Source organism: Lepidochelys kempii, chromosome 14 (assembly GCF_965140265.1).
Source record: "Lepidochelys kempii isolate rLepKem1 chromosome 14, rLepKem1.hap2, whole genome shotgun sequence".
In the NCBI taxonomy this organism is placed as follows: Eukaryota; Metazoa; Chordata; order Testudines; family Cheloniidae; genus Lepidochelys; species Lepidochelys kempii.
In genome coordinates, this window is record NC_133269.1 from 10,154,851 (window position 1) to 10,182,834 (window position 27,984).

The 27,984-nt window shown below is 37.6% G+C and overlaps 2 protein-coding genes across 2 annotated transcripts in view; one reads left to right on the top strand and one right to left on the bottom strand.

The window, feature by feature from the left end:
* The window catches only part of C14H17orf67 (chromosome 14 C17orf67 homolog), a 48,836-nt gene that overhangs the window by 5,327 nt on the left and 15,525 nt on the right, over positions 1-27,984 (top strand). The window lies entirely within an intron of this gene.
* DGKE (diacylglycerol kinase epsilon) lies at positions 3,652-27,898 on the bottom strand. The gene is made up of 11 exons (XM_073310347.1): positions 26,877-27,898; positions 20,466-20,625; positions 17,644-17,763; positions 16,366-16,509; positions 14,697-14,854; positions 14,263-14,314; positions 10,996-11,109; positions 9,401-9,472; positions 8,633-8,760; positions 7,810-7,921; positions 3,652-7,481 (listed from the first exon to the last, which is right to left on the bottom strand). Exons 1-11 carry the CDS (start codon positions 27,332-27,334, stop codon positions 7,290-7,292), a joined length of 1,710 nt encoding a protein of 569 aa, XP_073166448.1. The 5' UTR covers positions 27,335-27,898; the 3' UTR covers positions 3,652-7,289.

Below are 27,984 nucleotides of genomic sequence, written 5' to 3' on the forward strand. Positions count from 1 at the left end.
CTGCACATCTTCTCTTCTAAGTCATAAAAATGAGCAGGACACAAATTAACGGATTAAATCTGAGTAACTCCACTGAAATCAAAGGAGTTCTGCTGACTTCCCTGGGAGTTACTCTGCATTTACAATTGTTTACGAACAGCTCGCTCAAATATTTTTTTACTTCTCAACAAAATACACAACACCTGCATGCAATGATTAACTAAACTGGTCAGTGCACTGTCAAAGCGACCAAACACATACTCCTCAGGCAAGCAAAACTCCCATTCAAGTCAATGGGCGTATTGTCGGTTAAGGAGAATATGATCAAGCCCAAAGAGTGCATAAACATAAAGCAAAAAGTTTGACCACAAAAAGTTTCCAAAGTCACATTACTGCTTGTGTACAGGAAGGTACAGAAGATTGTTTAAAAACAAAAAAACTGTTCCCTACTTTTATGACTAGAGTTTTGTATAACACTTTCCCCCTACAGTTTATTCATTCTTTTTGAAAGCAGAAGAGCAGCTAATTCTACCTGGGGGGCTACACGCATCTCTTGATGCCAAGGAAAATGTAAGTGTATCTTCTGCCTTTTAAAAAGATGCTTTGGAAATGCAGTATCATGCTGGTTGGTCATTCTTTTACAAAGAAGACCTCAAGCACTTTGCAGCTGTGAATACACAATGTGTCATTTTCTTTTTTTGGGTGGGGAAGGGAGCATGGGGAGGTGGTGGTGGAAAAATGGGCATTTGTTAATTTCTGGGCACTTCACTGAATGATAGCCACATCTTATGGAACATTAGGCACCAATTTATGTTTCTGAATAAATTGATGGATTCCCGCATTACCGTTTGGTGGCAAAACCACTGACCAACCACCCATCACTTTTTCTGGATAAAAAGAACACTAAATGTTACAAATTCAGCATTTTGGTCCAGTGCTTAGATTTGTAAAAAACTCTTGGTTTCTTATTTAGTGCAATTTCAGAATCTGCGTATGCACATTGAATACAAACATATTACAATATCAGACTACTTCTATCCTAAAGAATAGGCTTTTGTAAACCTTTGATGTGCTGGTAATTTCTCACAAATATTATTTAAGTGACTCTGACTAACTCACAGTTACAGCTTGAAATTCACATTTTTACAATATTCATAGTATGGTTTTTGAATCATTATTTCTATTATACATATTGAAGGTATATGCTACAAAAATAAAAAATCATTCTGTTTTACTATAAAAAAAACTATAAAGATTAGATGGCTAGAGTTCTAAGAGCTACATGAGTTAGTAGTAGACATATGGCTAATGAGGAATGTAAACTTTGAAGATACAGACTGAAATCCTAACAACAGTAGTTTCCATTTCCTCTTTAAAGAGAAGCCAATACAATAATCAGAGTTACATTTGATGGATGCAAACATTTTAAATTAACAACTCTGAACCTGGAAATGTAAAGACCGTTGCAGATGATGTGGGCACAGAAGACAGGGAAATGTTAAAGAGAAACAAAGGATAGTTTAAAACTATGAAAGTAATTCAGACTTCCAAAACATTACAGCTGGTGTAAGTCAGCCTAGCACCACTTGGTTCAATGGCACACTGCTGATTTACTCCAGCTGAAGATCTATCCCAAAGGATCCCAATCCTGGGCTCAGTGAATATTCAGCACTCAGTGAAGCAAATAGGAATTTTGAGCAGGCAGTGCTTGCAGGAATGGGCCTTAAACATATGGAATGTGTAAGTACCGTTCACACAAAACAAGCGGTGTTTTGTTACTCTACACTGTGCTCAATAAGCAGCTACAGTTCCTAAGAACAAGATCAGAGCATATTTTTTTAAAGTGGATAGTTCACATTCAGTAGGATCAACCAGGATCAACTGCAACTAAAATGTTGCAGTAATCTCTTTTTAAATCTAAAAATATTCTAGATTATTTCTAGTTGACAGTTTAAAAAAAAGAAGAAATTTGCAGTCATACTATGTAATGAAATAGGAAACAAAGAGCATACATACAAGGAATTTCAAAAATGTGTTACTCTTATATCTGAACTAAGGAACAGTGGTATGTTTTCAACATTCGGGTATTCTTTAAGAAGTCAACATGTATTACATTAACATTTTTAATGCAATTGAAAGCTACAGAACAATACTTAGATAATATTTTTTCCAGCTAAAGACATTAAGTTGCACTTTGTAAGGAGGCTATTTTGGATCGCAACTAAGCCTGCTTACCCCAGTGAAGAACACTGCAAGCACAGTGCTGAGTGTAATTGCTAGACATACATGCTAAAAATTAATCAAGTTCATAAACCTTTGTAGGTTTTGGCGCAAAGACCACAAAACCCAATGGAAATAATCAGCATTGTCTCCTCGTGAATATTATCTTCTAGAAAAAAGTGCATTGGACTGCTAGGGAGGACCTAAATTTTACACCTATTAAAACATACCATGACTAACATTGCATTAAAAAAATAAAAATAAAGCGCAGGATACAAGTCTATACACACAAGGAAAAATATCTGACTGAAATGCAATCTAAATATGAGCACAGAACTGTGCACTGACCTCAGAATGGCTCTGACTTACAAGGATACCAAAAACTTAAAAACGAGTCAATTACAAAAAGTGAATTAGAAGGAAGTTTCTAGTATTACAACTGCCTGAGTGCCCCAGTCAATTTTATAGTTTTATAAGCACGTTTTGCTATTACAAATATTTTTCTTTCCTTTGTTGCTAGTTAGTTAACATAATACTGACAATTGTGACTGTATGGTTAGTGGAGACCAGACAAATCTTATTCATCATCATCAAGCCAAATAACTGGGATTAGATTTTGCTTGGACCAGGAGTTAATCTTGGTCAGTTAACATGGTGCCGAATAAGATTTGCCCTGTCTATGACTGCTAAGTCATGGCTGTCTTCATCCTGTTATCAAAATCAGATTCTCTTGATTGCATTTATATTGTAGAATTCTAGAATGTAAAAAGGCCCAAACAGGGAAAAATAAGTAGGGGCCTGTTTTCAAAGGTGTTAGCACCCACTACTCCAGCTGAAGTGAATGCAATCCAGAACAATTAGCAGATTACAAAAATGTTCAGAACACACGTGTGATTTAAAGTTAGGTGTGTCCATTTAAAAGGGGAGTCTCATCAATGCATTGGAAAGGAGAATCTGAACCATGCTATTTACCCGTTGTGATGGTTTTTGGCGCTATGCTGGAGTATGCTGTAAACACATGACCACCAGTACGCATCGGGTTATAACTATATCTTAGCCAATAAGTGGCACAATTTCTTATAAAAAAGATAAACGTGAATGGCAACTACTGTCAGACCTCAACTATTTTATTTCAAGGGGAAAAATAGAAAAGGTGTAGGGCCCACCTCATGGATTGGGAACATTGCTTTTAAAACCACAAACAAGTTGCAGAATATTCAAGAATACAGAACTTTTACTCTGACCTGTGAACTACTATAAGAAAAATAGATATATTATATACAAATTGTGAAAGTTAATAAGTAAGGGGGTTGTGAGGGGAGAAAAAAGATCACTCCATATCTAGGCTGTGTGCGCAAGTTTAAGCCCGCCAAAAACATTTTAACCTGTAGGTTATAAACCCAGGAAAAGGATTTATAACAGAAGCACTGACCGATCTTTAGGTACACTAGCATATGCTGTAATAAAATCTCAACATAGCCTAGAATTACAGCTTTGTGAATGAATATTCTGAATGCTTGCTAAATTAATCTCTCAATATTTCTACAGCTGTACATTTTATTCAAATTAATATGCTTATGAAAAGCCTCTAAGAAATTAAATGTATTCATAATTTATGTCATCCGTAAATGCTGTGTTGCTTTTCTTAGAGTAGGGCATGAATTTCAATAGCAGAGCACCCTCTTCTGAATAACTAATATATTGCAATATTTTTATGTTTCCAATTGTCAAAGCCTATTTTTAATTAAAAATAGGATAATCAATAGACAAAACTGTATCAGGTGCTTCATGTTTTCTCACATCTGTTTTTTTTAAAAATGTGAATTTCATCAGATTCACAACCATGATAAATATACAATAGCACATGAGCAACTACCATTAAAACTGAAAAGTGTCTTTATTTAATTTATATGCAGATTATACGTGGGGGGCAAATGATAATGACTTATAACTTCTGCAGTCAGACTAAAGTGGTTGCACAGGGAGAAATTCACAGTCATGAATCTGACTCTAAATTTATGATGAACTGAAAAGTTTTGATTAAAATAAAACAGTTGAGCAAGAGAAGTTTAAAACAAAACCCCCAAAACCCCACAGGGTGGTAAGTTGGGAATTGGAAGATTCCTGTGATCACTTGACATATTTAAACTCTAGCCTTAACATTTATGTTTTTAAAAAGTCCTCTGACCTGTAGACAACTAGAGCCAATTGCAGGAAAAGTGGGTATGGCATATCTGACTTTGAGATAAAAATTTATAGCGAGTGCAATCTTCTCCAATCCTCAAACAGAGTTTTCTGAAAGGCTTTCCAAGCATACACCATCTAAATTTGTTACCCATCAACTATTCAGTCACTTCTAATTGCTCATACGTGCAGCATAATTCTCCGCCCATCAGCATGCAAAGAGCAATGATTTGGCTGAGACAATTAGGGCCATCCTCAGAAAGCAGCTCTCCAAAATTACTAAGTAGGTATTAGATGAAGTGTTACCTTCACTGCCCATTCTCCTCCTGTACTACAAAGCTATTCATGGATTTGTACTGCCCAGAGAGTATTTCACCCAATTGGCATCAGATCCTGAGAAGTGCTCAGTGAGTTGCAGTCAGTGGAAGGATCCAGCTTGTCTGCATACAGTACCTGCTGGCCAATACCCCATTGTCTGAAGTGCTGTACCTACGTTTCCTTCCTCCAACCAAGAACAAAACAAATTGGGAGACAACTTACTCTCACCAACTGTGCTGTCATTTACAGCAGTGTTTCTCAATGACTGGTCCATGGACTGGCGCAGGTCCCTGAGATCTCCCTGACACAATTTAGGAAGGCAGCAAGCTAGTCCCTGGTGTCAAAGAGGTTGAGAAACACTGATCTAGAGACAGGATGGATTTTCAATCTACCCTCTCTCTAGGACCAGGAAAAAAGCATTTTATAAGTTTTGTTTTAAGGGTAGGCTGGGGGTTCAAACTTTAAAAATTCGGAACAGTTTTTGATCCTATGAGTGTTGAAATATATCTTGAAAATTTCCAGATAAACTTTAGATGACTCTTCCCAACACAATTTAATAAGTTTACATCAAGCAACCCTGTCATTGCCTTTCTAATGTATCTGCATTCCAAATACATACCCAGTTTTTACAGAGCTTTATAACTTGCCTGTAAACATTAGTACACAAGGATAAGAACATAATACTTAAATAAATATTTTTAAAAATAAGTGTGAATAAGTTATTCAAATATAAATAAATAAAATAGAGGCGTACCATTTTAAAATGATTTTTAAGCTAGTATAACCTAAAGTCAATTTTAACTAGAGAAGATTTGGATAGTGGATTTATCTATAACATGGTATATCTACTTTAGGAATTTTTAATTTACTTTTTATGTGGACCTTTGTGACTCAAAATCGCTGTGTATTTACATGATAAATTACAAATTCAAAGAAGGTCTATAAGGATACCAAGTATGAAATTTACATTTGTTGTCAACATTTACAATTCATTACATTCTAATCACATATATAAATGAACACCTTGCAAATCTGTCTAAATACGAATTTACTAATGTCAGTAGTATTTAGAATCTAGCATGTAAACTTTTAAAAAGGGACACTGTCAAGTTAAAACATATTTTTATCTTGAAAGATTATTAAAAATGGAAGAGTTTCAAAAATGTAATTAACTTTTTACCATATAAACTATGTTTGCTTTTTGCATTTCACTCAGCATGGAAAATTTAAACCAGAAAGGGTCTGTTTAACTCCCTGGTCTCTCATGCATGCATATAATGCTGTTGTGTTTGATTTCCATAAACCTGTACAAAAATGCTTAAATAAATTAAAAAAAAAAAAAGTTTTCATTAACATTAGGTAATCCATGGAAACTTTTTTTTAAGATTCTGTAAAACAATTCCATTTGGTTTACAAAATGTAGATATATGGCCTACCCTACTTGACAGTGTCCCTTTAAACTAGCATACAGAAAACAAAAGGAAAGTTATTTGAGGGCACTGGCTTAAAATGACAAAAGAGGTAAGAAAATTCAGTGTTTAGACCAAGACTCTTTCCTTAACTTGTCACTGGGCTTAACGTATGCAGCACACGTCTACTATAAGTTCAGTTACTGTTTGGAGATCACCTGCAGTACATGCGCTCAACTGGACTGATTAGTGACAGGTTTACTCCTTAGCTTCAAGCTCTTGGCTTTGTAGGTTAAATTACTCACTCATAAAATAACTAAGGAGCAAATATTGATTTCTGCTGAGGCAACCACGAAGTTTTAAACCTGAGAAGCTTCACCTAGATCAATATTTACCTGGAGAAATGTTGATGGTTACCTAAACAGGATGTTTATATCTACTGTTACATCTATTCTGAATTTTTGTATCATTGTTTGTAATAATGTTATTTTGTGGTCATAAATTTAAATGGGAGATAAAGTTCTAAATCCCGCAAACTATTATTCACCTTGCATGACCTAGTCAGGAAGAAAAATTTACATGTGTTCTCCATCTGTTTTAGCAAATAATACATTTTTACTGAACCAGATCATATATGTATTTATGATCAATGGGGTGGCACAGACTGACTTGCCATGTTGCTATTTTCAGATCATCATCAGACACGATCAGTTATCTGTAACAGTTTTTAAAGTGTTGCCAATTGTCACCAAAAGAAACAGTCTTCTTACATAGGTCCTAAAAGATGGTCATGCTACCCAAAGTCACATTTCGCTATTTCTTTTATGTGCACCTCACAATATATTGTTGAACTGAGTAAGACATACTGCTTATTTAAAAGAGAAAATAGTATTCTCAAGACATACTAAAACGACATTTAGCCTTAAGAAAAATCAGCTTAAGTTATGGTGAGATTTTCATTTTGATAGTATACACCTAAGTGTTTTGCTAAGGGTTAGTCTGGAGGATTTTCCATTAATACTTGAAAGCATGGCTTTTTTTTTTTTTTACCCCTATGCCACTCACAAGTCTACACCTTACTGCATAAAGGTATAGTTATTGAGATAGTTAAATATATATTAAATGTTCTAAGTTTTTTAACGAGACTTGATTAATATATTATGTAAAATTCTTCAGAACCTATATGTCTTCATCCGTCTGTTCCCTTGTGTGTTCCTGCTCAGACATGCTGGAAGCATCATCATCTGTTTGTTCACCCGAGTGATATAACATCAGTGCATGTGTCTTATGAGTTATGGTAACAGTGCAGGGTCCCTGTGCCCATGGCTCTCCATCCACCTGCATTGGCATCTTTGAATTCTTCAGAATCAGCTGGTATTAAATAAAAGAGCGTATATAGAATCATAACAGTTCACTCCAGCCAAAGATACTTAATTTACAACTATTGCCTATGTACTGATACAGCAAGATTTTAGCCTCCCAGTAGAGAATCTTAGTATATTGTTAGTTACGCACATGTATAAGGTGTCCATAATGGAGTTATGTGGGTGCAATTTAAGGGGCAATTAACTTTTCCAACAAAGATGAACACCAGACTCCCCGACAAACTGCCACTTTTAAAGACAAAGACGTGATCAGCAGTTGAGTGCCTAAGATGACACATTCACTGAAAAACCTGGGTAAAGGTAATCATACGTACCCTCACAGTGTGTGCCTGTCCTAGTCGAACAGGATTTGCTAATTTCACCTGAATCTGTGCACAGTGGAAAGAGCCATAAACTCCAGCAACTTCCAGCAGTCCATCATCATATCTAAATTTTAGAAAAGGAGAAATTTACTATAAAAAAAAATAGTTGGGAACACCACTGAAATAACTGTATAAAAAATCTTTACATAGTCTTTGTATTAATAGATAAAACCTTGATCTATGCAGGAAATAGCCCGACTTGATTATGTTAGAAAACCTTGATCTATGCAGGAAATAGCCCGACTTGATTATGTTAAGAGTTGTCACTTTGGATGGGCTAGCACCAGCAGGAGAGTGAATTTGTGTGGGGGGGTGGAGGGTGAGAAAACCTGGATTTGTGCTGGAAATGGCCCACCTGTTGATCACTTTAGATAAGCTATTACCAGCAGGACAGTGGGGTGGGAGGAGGTATTGTTTCATGATTTCTGTGTGTATATAAAGTCTGCTGCAGTTTCCACGGTAAACATCTGATGAAGTGAGCTGTAGCTCACGAAAGCTCATGCTCAAATAAATTGGTTAGTCTCTAAGGTGCCACAAGTACTCCTTTTCTTTTTACTATAATGAAAGTGACTGTTACAGTACATAAGCTTAAAACTATCTGTTTGCCTTCTGCTGCATAACAAATTCAATGCACTCTTTAAAATCTTATGGCCCACTTCTGCAGCACCTACTCATGTGAGCAATCCCTCTGATTAACGGGACTGCTTACGTAAGCCCATTGGCCCTTACGCTGTAATAAAAAAGTATATATTATAACCATTAAGGCACTGCATACCTTGCCAGTGGATAAGGCTCATCACCCATTCCTTCCCATAATCTGCAGCCACCGCCCCAGTATCCAATATTCAGGACGATGATACCTTCCAAATTCGGCAGATCGATTCTCTCACCATCCAACTCTAGCTTTACAGATACACAACAGATTGTTAGTAAGTTACTGTGGGCCAAATTCTGTACTTGGGCATGTGCCACTTCTCTTCATACATTAGGGTGGGCATCCCACTGAAGTCAATGGGACCTGGTCCCATATGATCAGCATGTGTGTTATTTATAAAATAAATATAAACATATTAGAAAACATTTTTGACTTCATAATATGGTACCGTATCCTACCACCCCCATTTCTATTATTAACTAGCACATTACAATTGCAAGGGTTTGTGACTCAGACTTGTGTAGTCCCTCTGTGCTGGAGCAAGTTTTACCTATACATTGGGATTTTAGCTACAGCAGGGGCTCGATCCAAAGTCCATAAATGTAAATGGGAATCTTCAATGGGTTTAGCATCAGGCACTAGATACTGTACAGTAAGTCCTGAATAGTCAGTCGCCACAAGTTAATTTTGCTTTTATATCAAAAGGTAAGCATTAAGAGGTCTCTATGATTGTACCTAGTGGAAACTTAGACTTAGGTGTTGCTTAGACTTTTTTATTTATAAAAATTACTAGATCATTTCCATTTAAGATCCTGCTTTCTTGAGGGAGGGAGATGTATGTTCCCCCAGGGAATAAAGTGAGTTAGCGAGAGAACACAGATATCTTACCTCAACCTTTTTGTTAAGATCTTTACATTCCTGTACTAAACAATCTTTGGTTCCATAGAAAAAATAAACAGCCTACAAAAAGTTAAAGAGAAACCAGTATCAGAAACAGAGAGAAAGACGAAGATAATTTAATTATGGTTATAAGAGCTCAATCTGAAATTTTTATGTAACAGGAGATATTTGTGTATCCTCTTTGCTTTTAAGTTTTCAGGAAGAGGATGACCCAGTAATTACTATCTAGTGCAAGGAAGTTTTTCCTTTCAAAATTAAATCAGTACTGCACTTTTAAACAGAGTTGGGCAGTGCCATTGCTCCAGTCCATTACGTTTCCAAATGACTGAGAAGCTCTACAGAGATAAATATACTTAAGACTGCTTTGCAGGTAATTAAGAACAAGAGTCTTTCCCTCTGCTTCCAGAAGGGGAGAGCAACCCAAACAGCTGGAACCTGGCTGGAAATGCACCAGACCCACCATAAGCTCCCCATGGAAGCTCCTCTACAAGAGCTCTAGGACTGGACCTCTTCTAAAACTGGGGCGGGAAGAGGTAGCGCTAAGAAGCATGTTCCATTGCTGGTACTAGAGTCCATATTCTCGCCACTACTGTACAACCTAGGAATATGGAGTGGTAAATAAGCCAATAGCAGCATGATGGTGGGCCAGCAGAACAGCTGCGTGGAGACAACAGTCCCGCATAGTTGACCAAGATCCCTGTGCATCTCAAGACATGTACTGCTGAAAGAGAATGAACTTCCTGACCCAGGGAGATAAACCCTGAACACCCAATGGAACAATGAAGATGAAACTCCAGGAGCTAGACAAGAAGAGTTTCTCTTTCCCTATGTAGGAAAAATTTCACGTAAGGGAAAATAGGATCCTAATGGCAGTTTCCGAGGTTGGACGTGTAGTTCCACAGTTGTATTGCACAACTGCAATAAATCAGTGGCCTGAGCTGTTTCCACGGAAGTCAAAGAGAATTTGGCCATAGTACTAGAATGCATAACCATGATATTGAGGAACAACAACATGGAAATACACATTAGAACAGGGGTCAGCAACCTTTCAGAAGCGGTGTGCCAAGTCTTCGTTTACTCACTCTAATTTAAGGTTTCGTGTGCCAGTAATACATGTTAATGTTTTTAGAAGGTCTCTTTCTATAAGTCTATAATATATAAACTAAACTATTGTTGTATGTAAAGTAAATAGGGTTTTAAAAATGTTTAAGAAGCTTCATTTAAAATGAAGTTAAAATGCAGAGCTCCCCTGGACCGGTGGCCAGGACCCAGGCAGTGAGAGTGCCACTGAAAATCAGCTCGCGGGCCGCCTTTGGCATGTGGGCCATAGGTTGCCTATCCCTGCATTAGAATAAACTAGACACTAGTAAAACATGATCTTAGATTAAGAGGCAGAAAAATGTTTTGCTTGATTGCTACTCAATGTAAAAAAAATCCAAGTTTGTCTCAGACTGTTACACAAAACAGCTGATACTTAAATACTTCCATGAATTAATGGAGGCTATTTGCAGTCATTTGATTAAAGGGTGGCAATTCTCAGTATCTTTGGCAAGAAGTGGAAAATGCTATTTTATCAATCACACCTTATTAATAATTCTGCTGGAAAACAGAGAGGGAGTCTTCTCACGATGCGCATGGAAGTTGAGAGCCATGAGAGCATCAGGTCCTATGGAAAAATAGTTGTTCATTGTGAACACCTGTGGGACAACAGCTCTAGTTAAAATTATGGAGACATGAAAACAAAATCCTAGCAATATGCAAATTCGAAGTTATGAGTGTGTAATCTGAAGCAGCAGATAACTGGTTCTTAGCTAACATAAAATGATTAAAGGCTCTCAGTTATATAGGTGCTTTGATGAGAATTACCCAGGGGTGGGAGAAGCACCCAAGTTACAGAGCAGAATTTGGTCCTATGAAATTAAAATAGTCACCAACTCTCTGCACTTACCAATACACTGCCACCACTTACAAATTATTGTTGGATTCATGGAGTTTTGCACACACTTCTCGGCTACCCTTGGATTTCCTCAGAGATAAGGAAAGCCCTATGACCACTTTCATAGTATCCTTTGTTCTAAAATGCTTCTTTTGGCACTTTCACTGCTCACTGTGGCATTTTTAAAAATAAGTAGTGCTGTCGATGAATCGCAGTTAACTTACGTGATTAACTCAAAAATATTAATCGCGATTAATCACAGTTTTAATCGCACAGTTAAACAATAGAATACCAATTGAAATTTATTAAATATTTTTGGATGTTTTTCTCCATTTTCAAATATATTGATTTCAATGACAACACATACAACACAACACAAAGTGTACACTGCTCACTCTATATTGTTATTTTTGATTACAAACATTTGCACTGTAAAAATGATAAACAAAAGATACAGTATTTTTCAATTCACCTCAGACAAGGACTGTAGTTGAATCTCTTTATTGTGTAAGTGCAACATACAAATGTAGATTTTTGTTGTTACATATCTGCACTCAAAAACAAAACAATGCAAAACTTGAGAGCCTACAAGTCCACTCAGTCCTACTTCTCGTGCAGCCAATCACGAAGACAAACAAGTTTGTTTACATTTATGGGACATAATGCTGCCCACGTCTTATTTATGTGACCAGAAAATGATAACAGGCATTCGCATGGGACTTTTGTAGCCAGCATTGCAAGGTATTTACGTGCCAGATATGCTAAACATTCATATGCTCCTTCATGCTTCGGTCACCATTTCAGAGGACATGGTTCCATGCTGATGATGCTCATTAAAAAAGTAATGCAATAATTAAATTTGTGACTAAACTCTTTGGTGGAGAATTGTATGTCCCCGGCTCTGTGTTTTAACCACATTCTGCCATATCTTTCATGTTATAGCAGTCTCGGATGATTATTCAGCACATGATGTTCTTTTTAAGAGCGCTTTTGCTGCAGATCTGACAAAACGCAAAGAAGGTACCAATATGAGATTTCTAAAGATGGCTACAGCACTCGATCCAAGGTTTAAGAATCTCAAGGGCCTTCCAAAATCTGAGAGGTAGGAGGAGTGTAGCATGCTTTCAGAAGTCTTAAAAGAGAAACACTCCAATACGGAAACTACAGAACCCGAACCGCCAATAACGAAAATCAACCTTCTGCTGGTGGCATCTGACTCAGATGATGAAAAAGAACATGCGTTGGTCTGCACTGCTTTGGATTGTTATCTAGCAGAACCCGTCATCAGCATGGATGCATGTCCTCTGGCATGGTGATTGAAACATGAAGGGACATATGAATCTTTAGCACATCTGACATGTAAATATCTTGCAACGCCGGTTGCAACGGTGGCATGAGAACACCTGTTCTCACTCTCAGGTGACATTCTGAACAAGAAGTGGGCAGCATTATCTCCTGCAAATGTAAACAAATGTGTTTGTCTTAGCGAATGGCTGAACAAGAAATAGGACTGAGTGGACTTGTAGGCTCTAAAGTTTTACATTGTTTTATTTTTGAATGCAGTTATTTTTTTGTACATAATTCTACATTTTTAAGTTCAACTTTCATGATAAAGAGATTGTACTACAGTACTTGTATTAGGTAAATTGAAAAAAACTTTTTTTTTTACAGTGCAAATATTTGTAATAAAAAATAAATATAAAGTGAGCACTGTACACTTTGTATTCTGTGTTATAACTGAAATCAATGTATGTGAAAATGTAGAACAACATTCAAAATTATTTAAATAAATGGTATTCTATAAATGGTATTCTATTACCAACAGTGTGATTAATTACATGAATAAATTTTTTTAATCACACAGTTCATTTTTTTAATTGTTTGACAGCCCTAAAAATGAGATAAAGGTTCTTAATGCCAGGTCTGCAAGCAAAACATGTAGCAATCTAGAAAAGAAACTGTAAATCCTGCATTTCTTTCTGTGGATCCCAATATTTTCCAGCAGACGGTGCTACTTAACTACAATATGCAAATATAGATATATACAGTTAATTAAACTTTGGAATTGCATGACAGAAACTTCAACTAACCCTGTAACAAGTCAGATATCAACTCCCTCAAACACTATTCCAAGCCCCTCCGCTCCCCTGAGACTAGGGCCTGATTATTCTCTCACACTGATGAGAATCAGGGGTAACTCTACTGATGTCAGTCACAAAAGTGTAAAACTCATGTGAGATTAGATCACTCTTTCAAATAAGTATTCACTTTACGGGCAGGTTACTTATCTTTTCCATATACCAAATGGTTATATCTTTTTTTCTGAAACTTTCCAGAGTGGCAACACATGATTTGCAATCCTCCTCACATTTCCTATTTTCTTATTCTTGTTTATTGTGAATTATAAGATTGTCATGTAGTAAGAATAGCGTTCTTATCACTGCTGTAAACTTGCGTAACAGCTTCACTTCTATGTTAGCCAATTAACAACGCAGTTCATTGTTTTCAATGCTCCAATACCATTATTGTTAAAGCTTCCATCTACTTTCCTACGGTACTGTGAATTGAAGAGAAAAGCCTAGTGAACAGAGCACTGGACTGGGACACAGGGAATCTGGGTTCTATTCTGGCTCTGTCACTGGCATGTTGAGTGACTGTGGGGGAATTATTTCACCTCCCTGTGCTTCAGTTTCCCCATCTGTAAAATAGGAATAATGGTGCTGATCTCCTTTGTAAAGCTTTTTGAGATCTTCTGAGGAAAAGTGCTCTATCTGCGAGGTATTATTACTATACAACCTTCAGGCCTGGCAGTTTATTTTATTTTATTTAAAAAGCATATGCAAGTAGGAAATAAAATAATCAGTTAATACAAGCATCTGGTAAGATCCAAATTTTAGTAATTTTGAAACCATACCTTTAGTTTTCTTAAATTGTAGTATCCTTTATTTGTTACCTGAACCTTCCATCTGAAAAACAAAAGGCTATTATTTAGCCAAGTGACAGAAGATGAACTACTCTCACTGAACTCAAACTGCAATAAGAAACCAACAACTGCGATGTAAGAAATTATAATCAGAAGATGGATGTTCCTCGGAAGATTCAGAGGTTTGGTTAAATATTTAAAGGTTCAGCATTGGAGAAGCTGCATAGCATAGGCTCCTCCATCTCTGACATCCAGTACCCCCTAGTTTCCCACTGGAGCAGTTACACCTGTGCACACCGTGTTTGTGTTTCCCTATCAAAACTCTGCGGTCACTGGGTGTTACTGTTGATCGGTAATGCTTTCTGGAGTTTATAGACAAAATAGTAAAGGTGCTGTGGGATTCACCTTTGTACCGTGTTACTTACCGGTCTAGTTTAATTCCATCTGCCTCCATTACATTTCGTAAAATTTGTTCCACTGGGACTTCTCCAGCATAACCTGCACCCCAAGCCAACGTATTAGACAGGTCATTACCTGTTCCGAGAGGTAAGATTGCAACTTGTGGAATATACCGTTCTTGTCCCTGTGACATAGAAATGGTATATTTTAGAATCTCCTTTTCTAGAGTCTTCTCCCTCCCTATTATCCCCAGAAATTCTGAAGATAGCTGAACACCATTAACAGAAAAGCTGCTTCAATGGTTATTACAGAGTGGCACAGCATGTACTGTAAGCATGGCAAATGTCAAATCTAAGCATTTGGGATCAAGAAAATATGAAAGGTGGAATTTTTAAAGTAGGCAAATACCAAATGCACAAAAATAACATATCCCCAAACGAGCAGCCCCTTTGGAAAATGTCTTGCCTTTCCCTTACTGCCTTAGCTTCCCCTCTGTAAAGCTGGTGTATCTACCTAGCTCATAGAGCTGTTGTGAGATTTAAGTTTTCAACTGTGAGAAGTAATTTGAAAAGGGGCATCGTGGTTACTGTTGTTTAATCAGGATATATATGTTTATAAGAAAAAGGATGTTTCTTATTATTATCAGCCCTGCAACCAGGGATCTGAGAGTCAAGCTGGGCTCTTTTCTCCCTTCACTTTACCACCAGTGATAAAGGTTTTACAGCCCAGCCCTCAGAGGAATACCTATGTACTGCCAATGCCTGTAATGCGTTTTCAGGAGCATAAAATTTTGTCAAGAACTCTGCTAAGGAGGCATGAGAGGGCCTAGAATCCAGCTCACACCATCTTAAGTACATTAGCTCTGCAGGGCTATTAAGACATTTTTCTTCCACATATTTCATTGTTCCAGCAAATATGTCTCAAAAGCATTCATAGGTTTATGATATGCATCATGTCCCAGTTGCAGCTTTCAGTACAGTACTTTACAAAGTATTATTAGTTAAATATAACATTCACTTTGACTCCAGAAAATTGGGAAATGGAAATTACATTTTTCTTATCCAATTTTGAGAACTTTACCACTTGTTTTCTTTTTTTCTGCAGAGAAAAGGAGGTGGGTGTGTGGATACTGGGCAGAAAGGGTGACAATCGAATTAGACATCCCAGGAGTTCTTGCTGACACCTCTTAAACTGAAAACGTGTTCTATTTAGAAACAATACTAAACACACAAAGTTTGTTCACTTCTTGTCAGTAAGTAATAGTATAATGAAAATCAAATCTTTAATAATTTATCTACTTCTGTCCCTTAATCTCTTTCTAAAGTCACAAACTGCAATTGTGTCATTATTTTTGGTGGCTTTAGAAGTTGAATACTTTTGGTGAGAAATAAGCAGCCAGAGCAGAAGAACCTTACTATATTAATAAGTCCATTAACAGCAAATTAAATTTCTCTTTAGATTGCAAAGGAACGCATAAAATAGGCTACACTCCGTGAGCAGAATGGCTTCTAAATTAAACGTTCAAAGTCTGTATCTCTTTATTGTATATAAGCTACTTAGCAAATACTTTTCTTAATAGGTTTACTCTGAAAGATAGGAATGACCCATATCCGGATAAGAGATTAGGGCTTAATTTTTGTAACTGGCCAAAGTGTATTTCACCACAATACATGCAAAGGTATTCAAACACCATACCTTTATCTTCATTTCATCAATTGCATCCAGGACCCAGCCCACTGTGCCATCCCCACCACAGACAAGTACCCTAGCAGAATTATAAGGCAGCAAGGTACAAAGCTGGAGTGCTTTGGCAGGTGAAATTTTGCTCAGATCAAAAACCTACGAACAAATGAAAATAAAAATGAAAATGTCTGTAAGTTAAGACACACAGTGTAGGGTTTACTTCACAGATCAAAACATCTTCACTTTTATATATCAGGATGCAAACTGATCATCATAAGTTCCAGACAACTACACTGGCAAATGGTCATACCAAAGACCAAATCCTACTCAGATTCATGTGAGTAGTTATTTCAGTGAATATTCATATTAACAAAACAAATTGGATTTTTTTTTTAAATCCAGTAATGTCAATCCTTCACTTTTACAAGAACCAAAAGTAATGAAATAAAAACGGTTTAAAAAAAAAAAAAGACTTAAAATTCAATTTGTAAAAAAGAGTTTATTCATTGAGACTACTCTTGGCATTGATTTTTGGTTTTTGGTTTTTTAAAACAAAGACCTTAAATTCAGACTAGCAGAAATCATTGAAGGCTCTTGCTTTGAACTTTGGAGGAAGAGAATTAAGAGGTAATCAGGAAGTCTAGGAACAGCTACCTTATGTCAGAGCATCCTGTGCCTTCTCAGCTGAGTTTAAGGGACAATGGCAACACAGAAGGCAACACAGGAAAATAGCCAGATGTATTGCCATTTTCACAAATAAAGTTAAGATTTAAAAAGCTTCAAAAGAATCAGATCAAACCCGCATAGTTTTCTCAGGACCGTTGCACCAGACAGAGTGATCAAGGTGATGACATTGCACAACGCATCATGTAGTGAAAAGAAAGAGTTATGATTTTACTTATGATTTGAAGTGTTTTTTCAATTGTTCCCAATCTTAAAAACGTCATACCTTCCTGAATGAATAGGAGACTTATGGCAAATAAAAGCAGCGAGGGGATTATTGCAAGTTCAACTTCTATAAATCTTGGTGACACCTAGCTCCTTATCAAACTCATTGTAAAAAAAACCAAAAAAACAAAAAAAACCCTCCTTAAGTTGCCTTTGCAGACCTGTGCTAAAATCCTGATGGCCATTTTTCTTCAAATGAGAACTGCACCAGTCTGTTTCCTTAGCTGGAGATTTGTATCAAACTGCTTAAAAAGATCCTGTAATCCATATATAAGCAAAATGCTGGTGATCTTAATTGAGTCTTTAGTTTATTACATAGTTCTGGCTTTCCTCCACAATTACCTGAACTGGGTTTAAGAGAATCTTAAACTCTCCCAACAATGTTTCGCCCATGTTGTTTCCACTACGAGTATTAGCCAGGATTATTATTGGGGTCCAGTGTTTACAATAGGAGGATGCCAACTGCAGAAAGAAAAAAATTCCATATGTACATAAATGTGACAAACCTGAAAGAAATGAGGGGCTTTGAATTCCAACATCATTCCCCATTTACACAAAGACAGAGAAAATGAATTACTCCATAATTTTAAATAAAAAGTAGCTAATTCCCTCTTTATAGTAAGTACAGAAACAAGCACACTTTGCAAATAAGTAATTAAGTTTTACAACTTATTTCAACCAGTAGCATTCCCAGTCAATGAAGATTTAGTTGGAAGTGCCAAAATACAGCTACTAACAGTCATTTTATTTTTGTGTTTTTTCATAGTTTCTTGTTGCCACTTTTGCTAATCATCATTTGTAACAAGAGCTTTCAAACAGTTCCTCCCTCTTCTACACCTGGATCTTGCAAAGAAATCACATCAGAATTATCTCCATAGCAGCACTGAGGTCTTAAACACAGGACTATACTCTCATGGAAGAATCAAAACATGGCTTAGGACAGATAATGCTTTTGTTCAAACACAAATGATTTCCATAATAAAGGGATATACAGAAAATTATCAGCGAAGTTGAACATTTCTACCAATAGCTTTTATCAAATTTACACAAACATGCAAGTTCCACTCTAAATTGACTTCATGTTTTCAGTACTGCTAACCTCAAGGGTTCAAATACCAGCAGACAGAACCAAAAATAAAAAAGAGAAGAAGAAAGTCTTGCTTTTTGTCTGTCTTCAGATTTTTGACCTCCCCTGTGAATACCCTAATTTGCGTGTGAGAATTACAGGTTGAAAATTCAACCTTGAATCATACACAATAATGCTGGCACCAACTCCCTTTCCCCTCACCTTTGCTGCCAGTCCTCCAGGCTCCCTATTGGCACGTTCCTGCAGCCATCCCAATTCCGCAGCATGCTCCCATAGCCTGCTCTTCCCCTCACCCCCTGCCAAACTATAGGCCCCCACTTTCCAACTTCTCCTCTAGCAGGATCCAGCGGTTGTCCCATGTCTTCAGCCTGCAGGGAGGAAGTTTGTTCTGTGCTCCTGCATCCAATTAACTTTCCTGCACTGGGGTGGGGATAGCAGGGCTAAGACTACTGAAGTTGGAGAAGGGCTGGTTCTGCTGTCCTGGAATCTGCCCTGCTCAGAGCACACAGGGTTGGCTGCCTGTGGCATAAACAGCACAGTAGCCTGTAATGGTTAAAGGGGGAAATGCAGGCACCTCAGGTAACATTTCTGAGCTGCTTGTGTTTTATCACAAGAGCCCCCTAAAATTGGTCTGAAATCATTCATAGATTTTAAGGCCAGAAGGGACCATTAGAACATCTAGTTTAATCTCCTGTATATCATAGGCCACTAAATTTCACCCAGTTAGTCCTGTAACCAGCCCAATAACTTCTGTTTGCCTGACTCCTATCTTCCAGAAAGGCATCCAGTTTTGATTTGAAGACATCAAGAGATAGAGAATCCACCACTTTCCTTGGCAGTTTGCTCCAGTGGTTAAATTGCTCTCACTGTTAACAACGTGTGCCTTATTTTTACTTTGAATTTGTCTGGCACAGCTTCCAGTCACCAGTTCCTGTTTTGCCTTTCTCCAGAAGATTAAATAGCCCTTTAGTACAGGTATTTTCTCCTTGTGATGTACTTATACGCTAGTCAAGTTACTTCTTTGTCTTCTTTTTGTTACTCTGTTTAAGCTTTTTAAATCTCTCACTGTCAGGCATTTTCTTCAGCCCTGGAATCACCTTTTTTCAGCTCTATTCTGTACTTTCTCCAGTTTTCCCAACATCCTTTTTAAACCGTAAACGCCAGAACTGTACATAGTGTTCTGGTATCAGCCTCACCAATGGCATATACAGAAATAAATTCACCTCATCCCTCTTTTATTCACTACTTCCCTGTTTCTACATACAAGTATCCCATTAGCCCTTTTGCCACAGCATCGCTCTGGGGAGTTCATGCTGAGTTGAGTTGCCTGCTCACTATGATCCCTAAATCATTTGAGTCGTTAATTTCCAGGGTACAGTCCCCCAATCACAAAACTGGTGGTAGTACTGTGAGTGTTGACACTCTGCATTACGCAATACGCTCTATTTTGGTACACAGAAAATATTTTTATTTGACAGCTGTACCTCTTTGAAGGGTCTGTTAGTTTTCACAATATTTAATTTTGGGGTAAAATGGAAGTTTATTCTTTAACAGGCTTAGTCATAGAATTATGGAATATTAAGGTTGAAAGAGACCTCAGGATGTCATCTAGTCCAATCCCCTGCTTATTCTTATCAGGTATCCCTTTAAAAAGATTTTATAGGATTTCTCTCCAATATCTACAGTAGTGGCTTGGAGCATGGAAACTGTTTTCTTTTAAATGGCTCTGTTGACAGATTTTGCTAAAGATTTAATGAATATTCTCTAACATATAACAGGGAATTGAAGATAAATTACTTTTGGAATTTTTGACTAAAGATGATTATGGGATTTAAACAGTTGTGGTTAAGATGTTTAAGAAAGCAAGGCACTATAGCCTCAGTGTCACCTCAGAATAATTACGTGCAAAAATCTGTTCAATCTCAACCAGGATGTTAATAAAATGACTAATACATTCAAGTCAACACACTTAGCATTTATGTATTCAAACACTGATTCAGTGTATAACCACCACCACATCATTGCACTTATTTAATATTTAGAATTATGTATTATAAAAAAAACCCAATAAAGTTACCTTTCCATAATCAATTCTTTTATCCTTACGCATCTGATTAATGGTGGATAAGTAATATGGTGGAATAATTAAGTTTCTGAATTCTCCAAAACGACACTTCTCGCTCTTTAAAGAATTCTGCATGCATTCATCATGTACAGTGTGCTGACACCAAACGCACCTGAAAACAGAAACAAAAAGAGTTCAAATGGTGGTTTAACTTGATTTCTAACCAATTGTTTGGATTGAAAGGTTGAGTTTACTTATATAGGGCTACGCAAAAACACTTTATAAAATTAGGTATATTAATACAGCACAAGTTATGCAATGGGATCATAAAATAATAGTGTAGAACCTTGCCTTAAATTACTTTATCAACATCACTTACACGCTCGGAAATTTGCAGGGTCTAATTCAGAAAAACTAGCTGTCCTTTTCTTAGAGAATTAACAGAAGAGAGTAAACATGGTCTAAAAATATCTTTTTATTAATCAAACTAGGGGAAACCCTAGCAGGCATCAGACTGATTATTGGGGGAAACCTGCTACAATCAAACTTCGTAACAGTTTGTCCTACAGTAGGGAAAGATACTTCAGAAAATAATGATATATAATCACATTTTTGGTTTTGAATCCCTACGGCAATATTCTGGAACAACTGAAAAAGCCATATAAAATAGATGAAGTGTTAAAAAGATCTAGAAAAATTTGTGTTTCTAAATGCATAATCCGAGTGATTGATATACAATATTTTTAATGTTGTAATGGGGCATCTAATTAAAATAATTAAGTACCAGGTGGCAATTACTTTTTATTCTTTTTGATTATTGCCCCAAGATCCTTGACATCTGTGGAACACTAGCATCAGTACAAGGAACTAAACTAAACACACACAACATAACAAGTTGAGAAAGCAAAGGACAAAGCCAAGCAAGGACGGGAACAGTGGATGACTCTATCCCCACGTATCTGATCTGGACAATGCATTAGTAAGGTCCAATTTAAACCTACTAGTGCAGGCTTTTATATGGGATACCTGGCCTTGTGTGGACCCACTGCACAAGACTGAATTTTTCCCAGTTTGAGGAAAGCAAAGACAAGAAACACAAAGAAGCTGTGGGATACTGCTGAGGATTCAAATGATAAAGGAGGACTTGAGAAAAGTTTGTATTTTAATGGGTGGTCTTGGATAGGGATGGGGGCAGAATAGAGAGATGAAAGCAGGGCTTTGGAGCTGTGCTCCGGCTCCGCTCCAGCTCCAGGCAAAAACCTGCAGCTCCACTGCTCTGGAGCTGCTCCGCGCTCCGCTCCAAAGCCCTGGATGAACGACCAGAAGATGATGGAGAAAGTTTATAATGGTGATTGTGGCGATGCAGCATGAGACTGCAGCACACTTAGCACAATTTTTTAAATCACAAACAACCATTCATTTTAAAATGTGTAGCTGGTAGAGAGCAGCGGAGCAGATAAAAAGACTCAGAAAAACTCAGAGCAGATTTGGAGGAACCATGGGACAAATGAGTTATTAGCGGGTACTCTTGGATTTTACGTGCACAGTGACCCCAATTAGAACATATTGGCACTTATTAGATCTGATCTTCAAGACAAAAAGAGTATTAGTGGGATGAAATTAAGAAAATAAAAAATTCAGACTGAATAGTAAGAAAAAGCCAGCTCCTTCTCAAAGTAGCTTGGCACACTAAAACTAGACTGGACAAAGCACTAGTAAATGTATTGTAGGGAAGAGTTCCACACTGACAGAGTTATGGACTAGCTTACCAAGTAGGTCGTTTCCACTTCTAATGTCCCTGTATGATACATTAGAAAACCAAATACTTTTCTTAAACTATGTGAAGTTAAGAAGTCATGCATTCTTGAACTCTAACACAGAGCTTTGTAGGCTATGAAACAAATATTCTCTCATAATAATATAAATAGGAGGCAAGTATATTTAAGGTTCTCAATATCACATTGCTCATAATAATAACAGTCAAGTCCAAGTAACCACATCACATGCAATTCCCTAAATAGACAAAAATGGCATAAACTGTCAGTAGATAATTTACTACCTGCCTTGAGATGAAGTAGTTTCTTCCCCCCCCCCCGCCATATACATATTTTCTGATCAAATAACTATACCCTCTCTTCTCCCTTTTACTGGACTTACACACATAGAGTGACATAAAGGAGAGAAAACCGTGGATCGTTATCACATAGGAAAATAGATCTGGGCTTTTCTGGCATTTACTCCTCTTCCAGTAACAAAGATTTAATAAGTGGAAAGCACAACTTATACTGTCATTTCTTACTTTTTGAAACTAGTGTTTACTGTTGCTACTGCCAGCACAACCGAACAGGCAAATATAGAAAAACTGCTGACATGGTATCAATTAACTCTTCATGCCTTTCTTCTCACTGCCTAACTTCTGTATTAAAAAAAGTGAATGTAGACAGCACACTACACTGTGCACACAGTCTTGGGCTGGAATACATGAGCATTAACAGCATGGAGTGTGCAGAAAGTCAAGACGTTTATTTCCAAGGAACTGGGAATAGACTCAAATAGGCAGATATCAAAATATAACTAGACAAGTTTCAGACCTTTGGACAACTTGACAAAATAGCATCCTGGAACAATATTTACTTCCATCTAAAAACAGAGCAGATATTTATATCGTTAACCAAGTAGGAAACAAAACACCTAATTTTTTGGTGCACTCATTAAAAAAAATACTCCAGGTATATTTATACCAAAATGATTACTATTAAATATTACAAGACACACTACATATTCATAATTCATTACAAACAAACAAAACTGAACAAGTTCTCTGTAGAATTAAGGAAAACAAACACATTGTGCTTCAAATCCACTACTGAAAGGTCACTGTCAGCTCAAGTTTGGCCAGATATTTAGGATTTTGTAAAAATGAGCTTTTACGAAATTTAAAAGCAATGGAACCATTAACATTTTTTGTAATTCCAAGAGAAACAGTTGCTATAAGCAAATAAATATTCCCTTGCACAGCTGGCAACACAAACACTGCAGAATTGAAAACCTGAAAGTGAAAGTGTAAATAGCTTCATCAATTTTCATTAACTGAAAAAAGAAATTTCAAATAGTAAAAAATAAACTGAATTTCAAAAATGCTTTTTAATTTAACAATTGAGTGTTAGTAAGAAGATAATAAATTTGTAAATAATGTCAGTTTTCAAAGTTGACAGCATCCCTTTAAATCGTAAGCTCTAAGAGTTGTACAGCATTATGGAAAGCTGTAGCACAAAATCCCACAGCACATAGTTGCTCAGCTATTTAACTTATTCCTACAGGTGTCCTGATGAGAGCCAATATAGGGGGAAATATTATAATACCTATTGCCATCATGTGCAGAAGGCTAATCCTGGTCACTACATCCAAGAACCTGATTTAAGCACCTGTGGAAGCTATTTTTGGAGTCCCTCGATTAATCCAGCTCTTAATACCATGGACACTGACATTCCTGATGGGTGACCATTTCTTTTCATTGTGGGCCATGAATCCTGCCCTCAATCAAACACACTTGAGGCTCCTTACAGATGAGTTAGTTGTTTGCTCTTCTGGAGCTCTACTCGCTTACAAGGTGTCATATAAAAGCTGGGTAAAAATAGGTAGCAAGTATAATCAAGGAAAGAAATAATTCCTTTGTAACATTATAGACACAATTAAATTTCCTCTACCCTAGTATGCACTTACTCTCATCTGTGTCAAAGATATTTAACTGAACAATAGGGGGAAGTCAGTCATGGGTTTTTCAGCAATCAGCAGCTGCTGAAAAGATTATCTAAGAGTAGGTGCCCAGGAAAACTCAGAATACAACTGATCTGTAACAGCAGATTTAATTTACAAGTAAGTACTGAACCTCCAAACTTTCACTGTGAAGCTCGCACTGCTTCTGACAATGTGCAAGACAATTCCAATGTCCAGACATACATCTAGACAGACAGTGGAGGAACTCCAGGAATATCCATCTGCTGCTAGGGCAGGTTTTACGCTGAAAGAGTTCAGACAGTGCAGTTACTAATGAACAAATATGCCAGATCTGTACATACTTTGCTTGGGATCAACACTCTATTTTCTTTATCATACAAGCTGACTGCCAAAAGATGTTTTTGAATGCTATTGTTCACTTTGAGACTATTTGAAAGCTCCAGCTCATCTTTTTGCTAACCTCCCTTCAACAATAACTCACTATTTCCTTAATACCAATGCACTAATTATTTTTAGAAAAATAAAAACACTCTGCATACCATGGAAGACAATTAACCTCAATCTTATTTTTGTGTATCCCTCTCCTTCTCTCGTTTGCTATAATCTCTCTACATCACAGTATGTGTATGTCACCGGAATTGTAAACCCTCTGGAGTAAAATGCTGTGTCCTCATTCTCTATACAAAGTACTACGCACAGTTAATTATAGCACTATGTAGACATCCTAAATAAATACATTATTTCCTGAAATCTTGGAAAAAACAATGAAACTTGAGAAACACAAAAATTCCACTGGAGGAAAGAGAGACAGGAAGAAAAGATGGGAAACAGATACAATTTATGTTGTAGAGAGACAGGAAGAAAAGATGGGAAACAGATACAATATATGTTGTAAACTGCAAATGAATCACGCAACAGTGCAACCAGTATTAAATAAACGATTGCCAAGACTGAACGAGAGTTTAACAGTAGAAGAATAGTACTTTTATACATAGAAATATATTCTTTGACTATTCGTCCATGCTGCTGTACAGCTTCAGAGCCTGGCAAAAGATTCCTGAAGTGGTTCTTCTAATTAGCTTGCCTCATGAAAATTACCTGCATAAGTAAATATGAGGTGGCAGGCACCTGTCCATCCCACAGTATAATACCTTATATTTTGTTCATGATAGCCTAGTGAAAAACAAAGGCACAAAACAGAGCCTTGCAAAAAACAGCCACAAAATGGACCACAAATAGTCAATGCATAATTTACAACAACATGCACGTGACAAAACCTATATGCAGGCATACATAAGATGACACTGGGTTGAAATCCTGACTCCAATAAAATCAGTGTCAGAACTCCTTTTGACTTGGGTGGGGGCCAGGAATTCACTCGAGAAACTTATCCTGTAGAATGAGGGATGTAAATATAAGAGGACAAATTCTTGTCTCAGTTACAGTGATGTAAATCCAGAGTATGTCCAGTGAAGTCAATGGAGTTACAGTGGAGTAACCGAAAACAGAACTTGGTCCACGAGGATAATATTTACAGAACATAAGAACGGCCATACTGGGTCAGACTAAAGGTTCATCCAGCCCAGTATCCTGTCTACTGACAGTGGCCAATGCCAGGTATCCCAGAGGGAGTGAACCTAACAGGTAATGATCAAGTGATCCCTCTCCTGTCATCCATCTCCACCTTCTGACAAACAGAGGCTAGGGACACCATTCCTTACCTATCCTGGCTAATAGCCATTAATGGACTTAACCTCCATTAATTTATCCAGTTCTCTTTTTCAGAACCAATTCCATGACATTCATCATGTTGACTAGTACCTTACTCTACAAGCAGTCCCACTGAAATCAATAAAAGCTAATTTCAGGGTACTGAGATAACTTATCATTACCTTATAATATAAATATCTATAATACCAAATCAAAAGTTAATAGGTGACATTTTAAGAATTCGCCATTAACTTTCACAGGGAGTTGTGCTTATTATTATTCTTTGTAGTATTGTAGCACTCGGAGACCTACTCACGGACCAGGAGTCTGTTGATCTAGGTGCTGTACAGACACAGAACAAAGAGAGTCCCTGCCCTAAGAAGCTTACAATATAGTCTTAGGAGGAATGAACACTTTTGCACTTATACTTGTTTAATTTGTATTGTGTTTTGTCATAAGTCCAGGCCCCAATCCTGCAAAGATTTATGCACCTACTTAACTTCATGCACTGTGAGTAGTTCTGTTTAACTCAATGGGACTACTCACAGTGTGTAAAGTTAAACAAATTATAAATTGTTGCAGGAGCAGTGTTGTAAACTTTCTGGGACAGGGACTGTCTTACTACATGCCTGTACAACGTCTAGCAAAATGGAGCCTTAATTCTTGATTGGGGGCCTTACGTGCTACAGTAATACAAATAATAATAAAATAGATGACATAGTGAGCTATGCTTTACCCCTAACTTATGACTCCATTCTCCCATCTTTACTCATGCTGAATAGCACCTTACTTCATAAGCAGTCTCATTGATATCAGGCCCCGAGAGAAATTCTAACGGATCTTCATGCTAGACAACTTGCTTGAACTATTCTAGCATTTCATTTAGCAGTAAGATGACCAAATATTGCCACAGCAATTACAATAATGACATAATACTGTACTTCCTGCATATGCAAGCACATTCCTCCGCTGTACCTGTAGTCACAAAGCTTGGGCTGGTTGCCACACTGCTGCTTGCATACGACACAATGGCTGCACAGCGGGACGTTGCCTCGGATCCAGCGATGTGCCATAGAGGTGTGAGCTTCACCATTGCTCCTCATCATAATCTCCTTGCAGAGGAAATGCCGGTCGGCCTTCTTGAGACACCCTTCGTGGACACACAGCCCACAGCAGTTGCAAAAAGCTCCCTGGAGAATGTGCTGGGCACACACACAGCAATAGGTGGGCTGGCCAAAGAGATCTGTGTAATGCCAGTCGTGCTTGCTCTTGCGGAAGATGTCTCGCCTCAGCACCTGCCTCCGGGATCGCTGGAAACTGCACCACAAGGTGATCACTACTGGCAGGATCACTGAGCACAGAGTCCAAAAGGCCAAACTCCAGTCTGCAAACACTCCTGAGGAGGGAGGACCGCTGTTTTCCTCCCCTTCCATCCCTTATGGATTTTAGCTTTCCCTGTCTAAATGGTCAAATTAAACAAGACAAGCAGGGCTAACTTGGGGCTCACTTCCCAATTCAGGGATACTGTGGGTGGGTTTAGGAACCATCCTTTATTGTAGGCTTTAACTTTCCCCCTATTTTTATTATACTCCCTTTCTCCCTAAAGCCTGATTCACAACTGGATACCCTATATTTGTTACCATGATAATTAACCTCTGCTTTTCTTTCCACCCTGGTATTATCCTGAAACCCTTTCTTTCCCCTTGCGTCTGATATACCAATTACTATCAGAACCCACCCTTCTTGTGAGACACCTGCTCTGACAAATGATCAGCCTCACTTTTCCTGATATAAATAGCCTTGTTCTCCCAATACCTGCTTCTCCCAGCCAGGCCACAAAAGGGGGTGTGATCATTAACCTTGCCTCTTCTTAAGTCAGGCACTACCCCTTGCCCACAAACTGGTCCAGCATCTACCACACCCCACCCTTTTAAACTATTTACTCCACCCAGCCTCCGTTTCCATCAAGTCTCGCTTTAATTCCCCTTCCCATGAAAGCCCTGGTACAATGCTGACCCCCCCCCCCCCCCAACAACCTCCCAATATCACAACCTCCTTCTCTTGGGGTTTCCCTCCTCCCCCC

What these genes read in the sequence shown, in the direction of transcription:
- DGKE (XM_073310347.1), bottom strand. Translation starts at nt 27,334, where the DNA reads ATGGAAGGGGAGGAAAACAGCGGTCCTCCCTCCTCAGGAGTGTTTGCA. An exon ending in TTGATGAAATGAAGATAAAG is followed by an intron (nt 14,855 to 16,365) that starts GTATGGTGTTTG and finishes TCTATGTCACAG; the next exon opens with GGACAAGAACGGTATATTCC. An exon ending in ATCTTAACAAAAAGGTTGAG is followed by an intron (nt 8,761 to 9,400) that starts GTAAGATATCTG and finishes GTATCTGTAAAG; the next exon opens with CTAGAGTTGGATGGTGAGAG.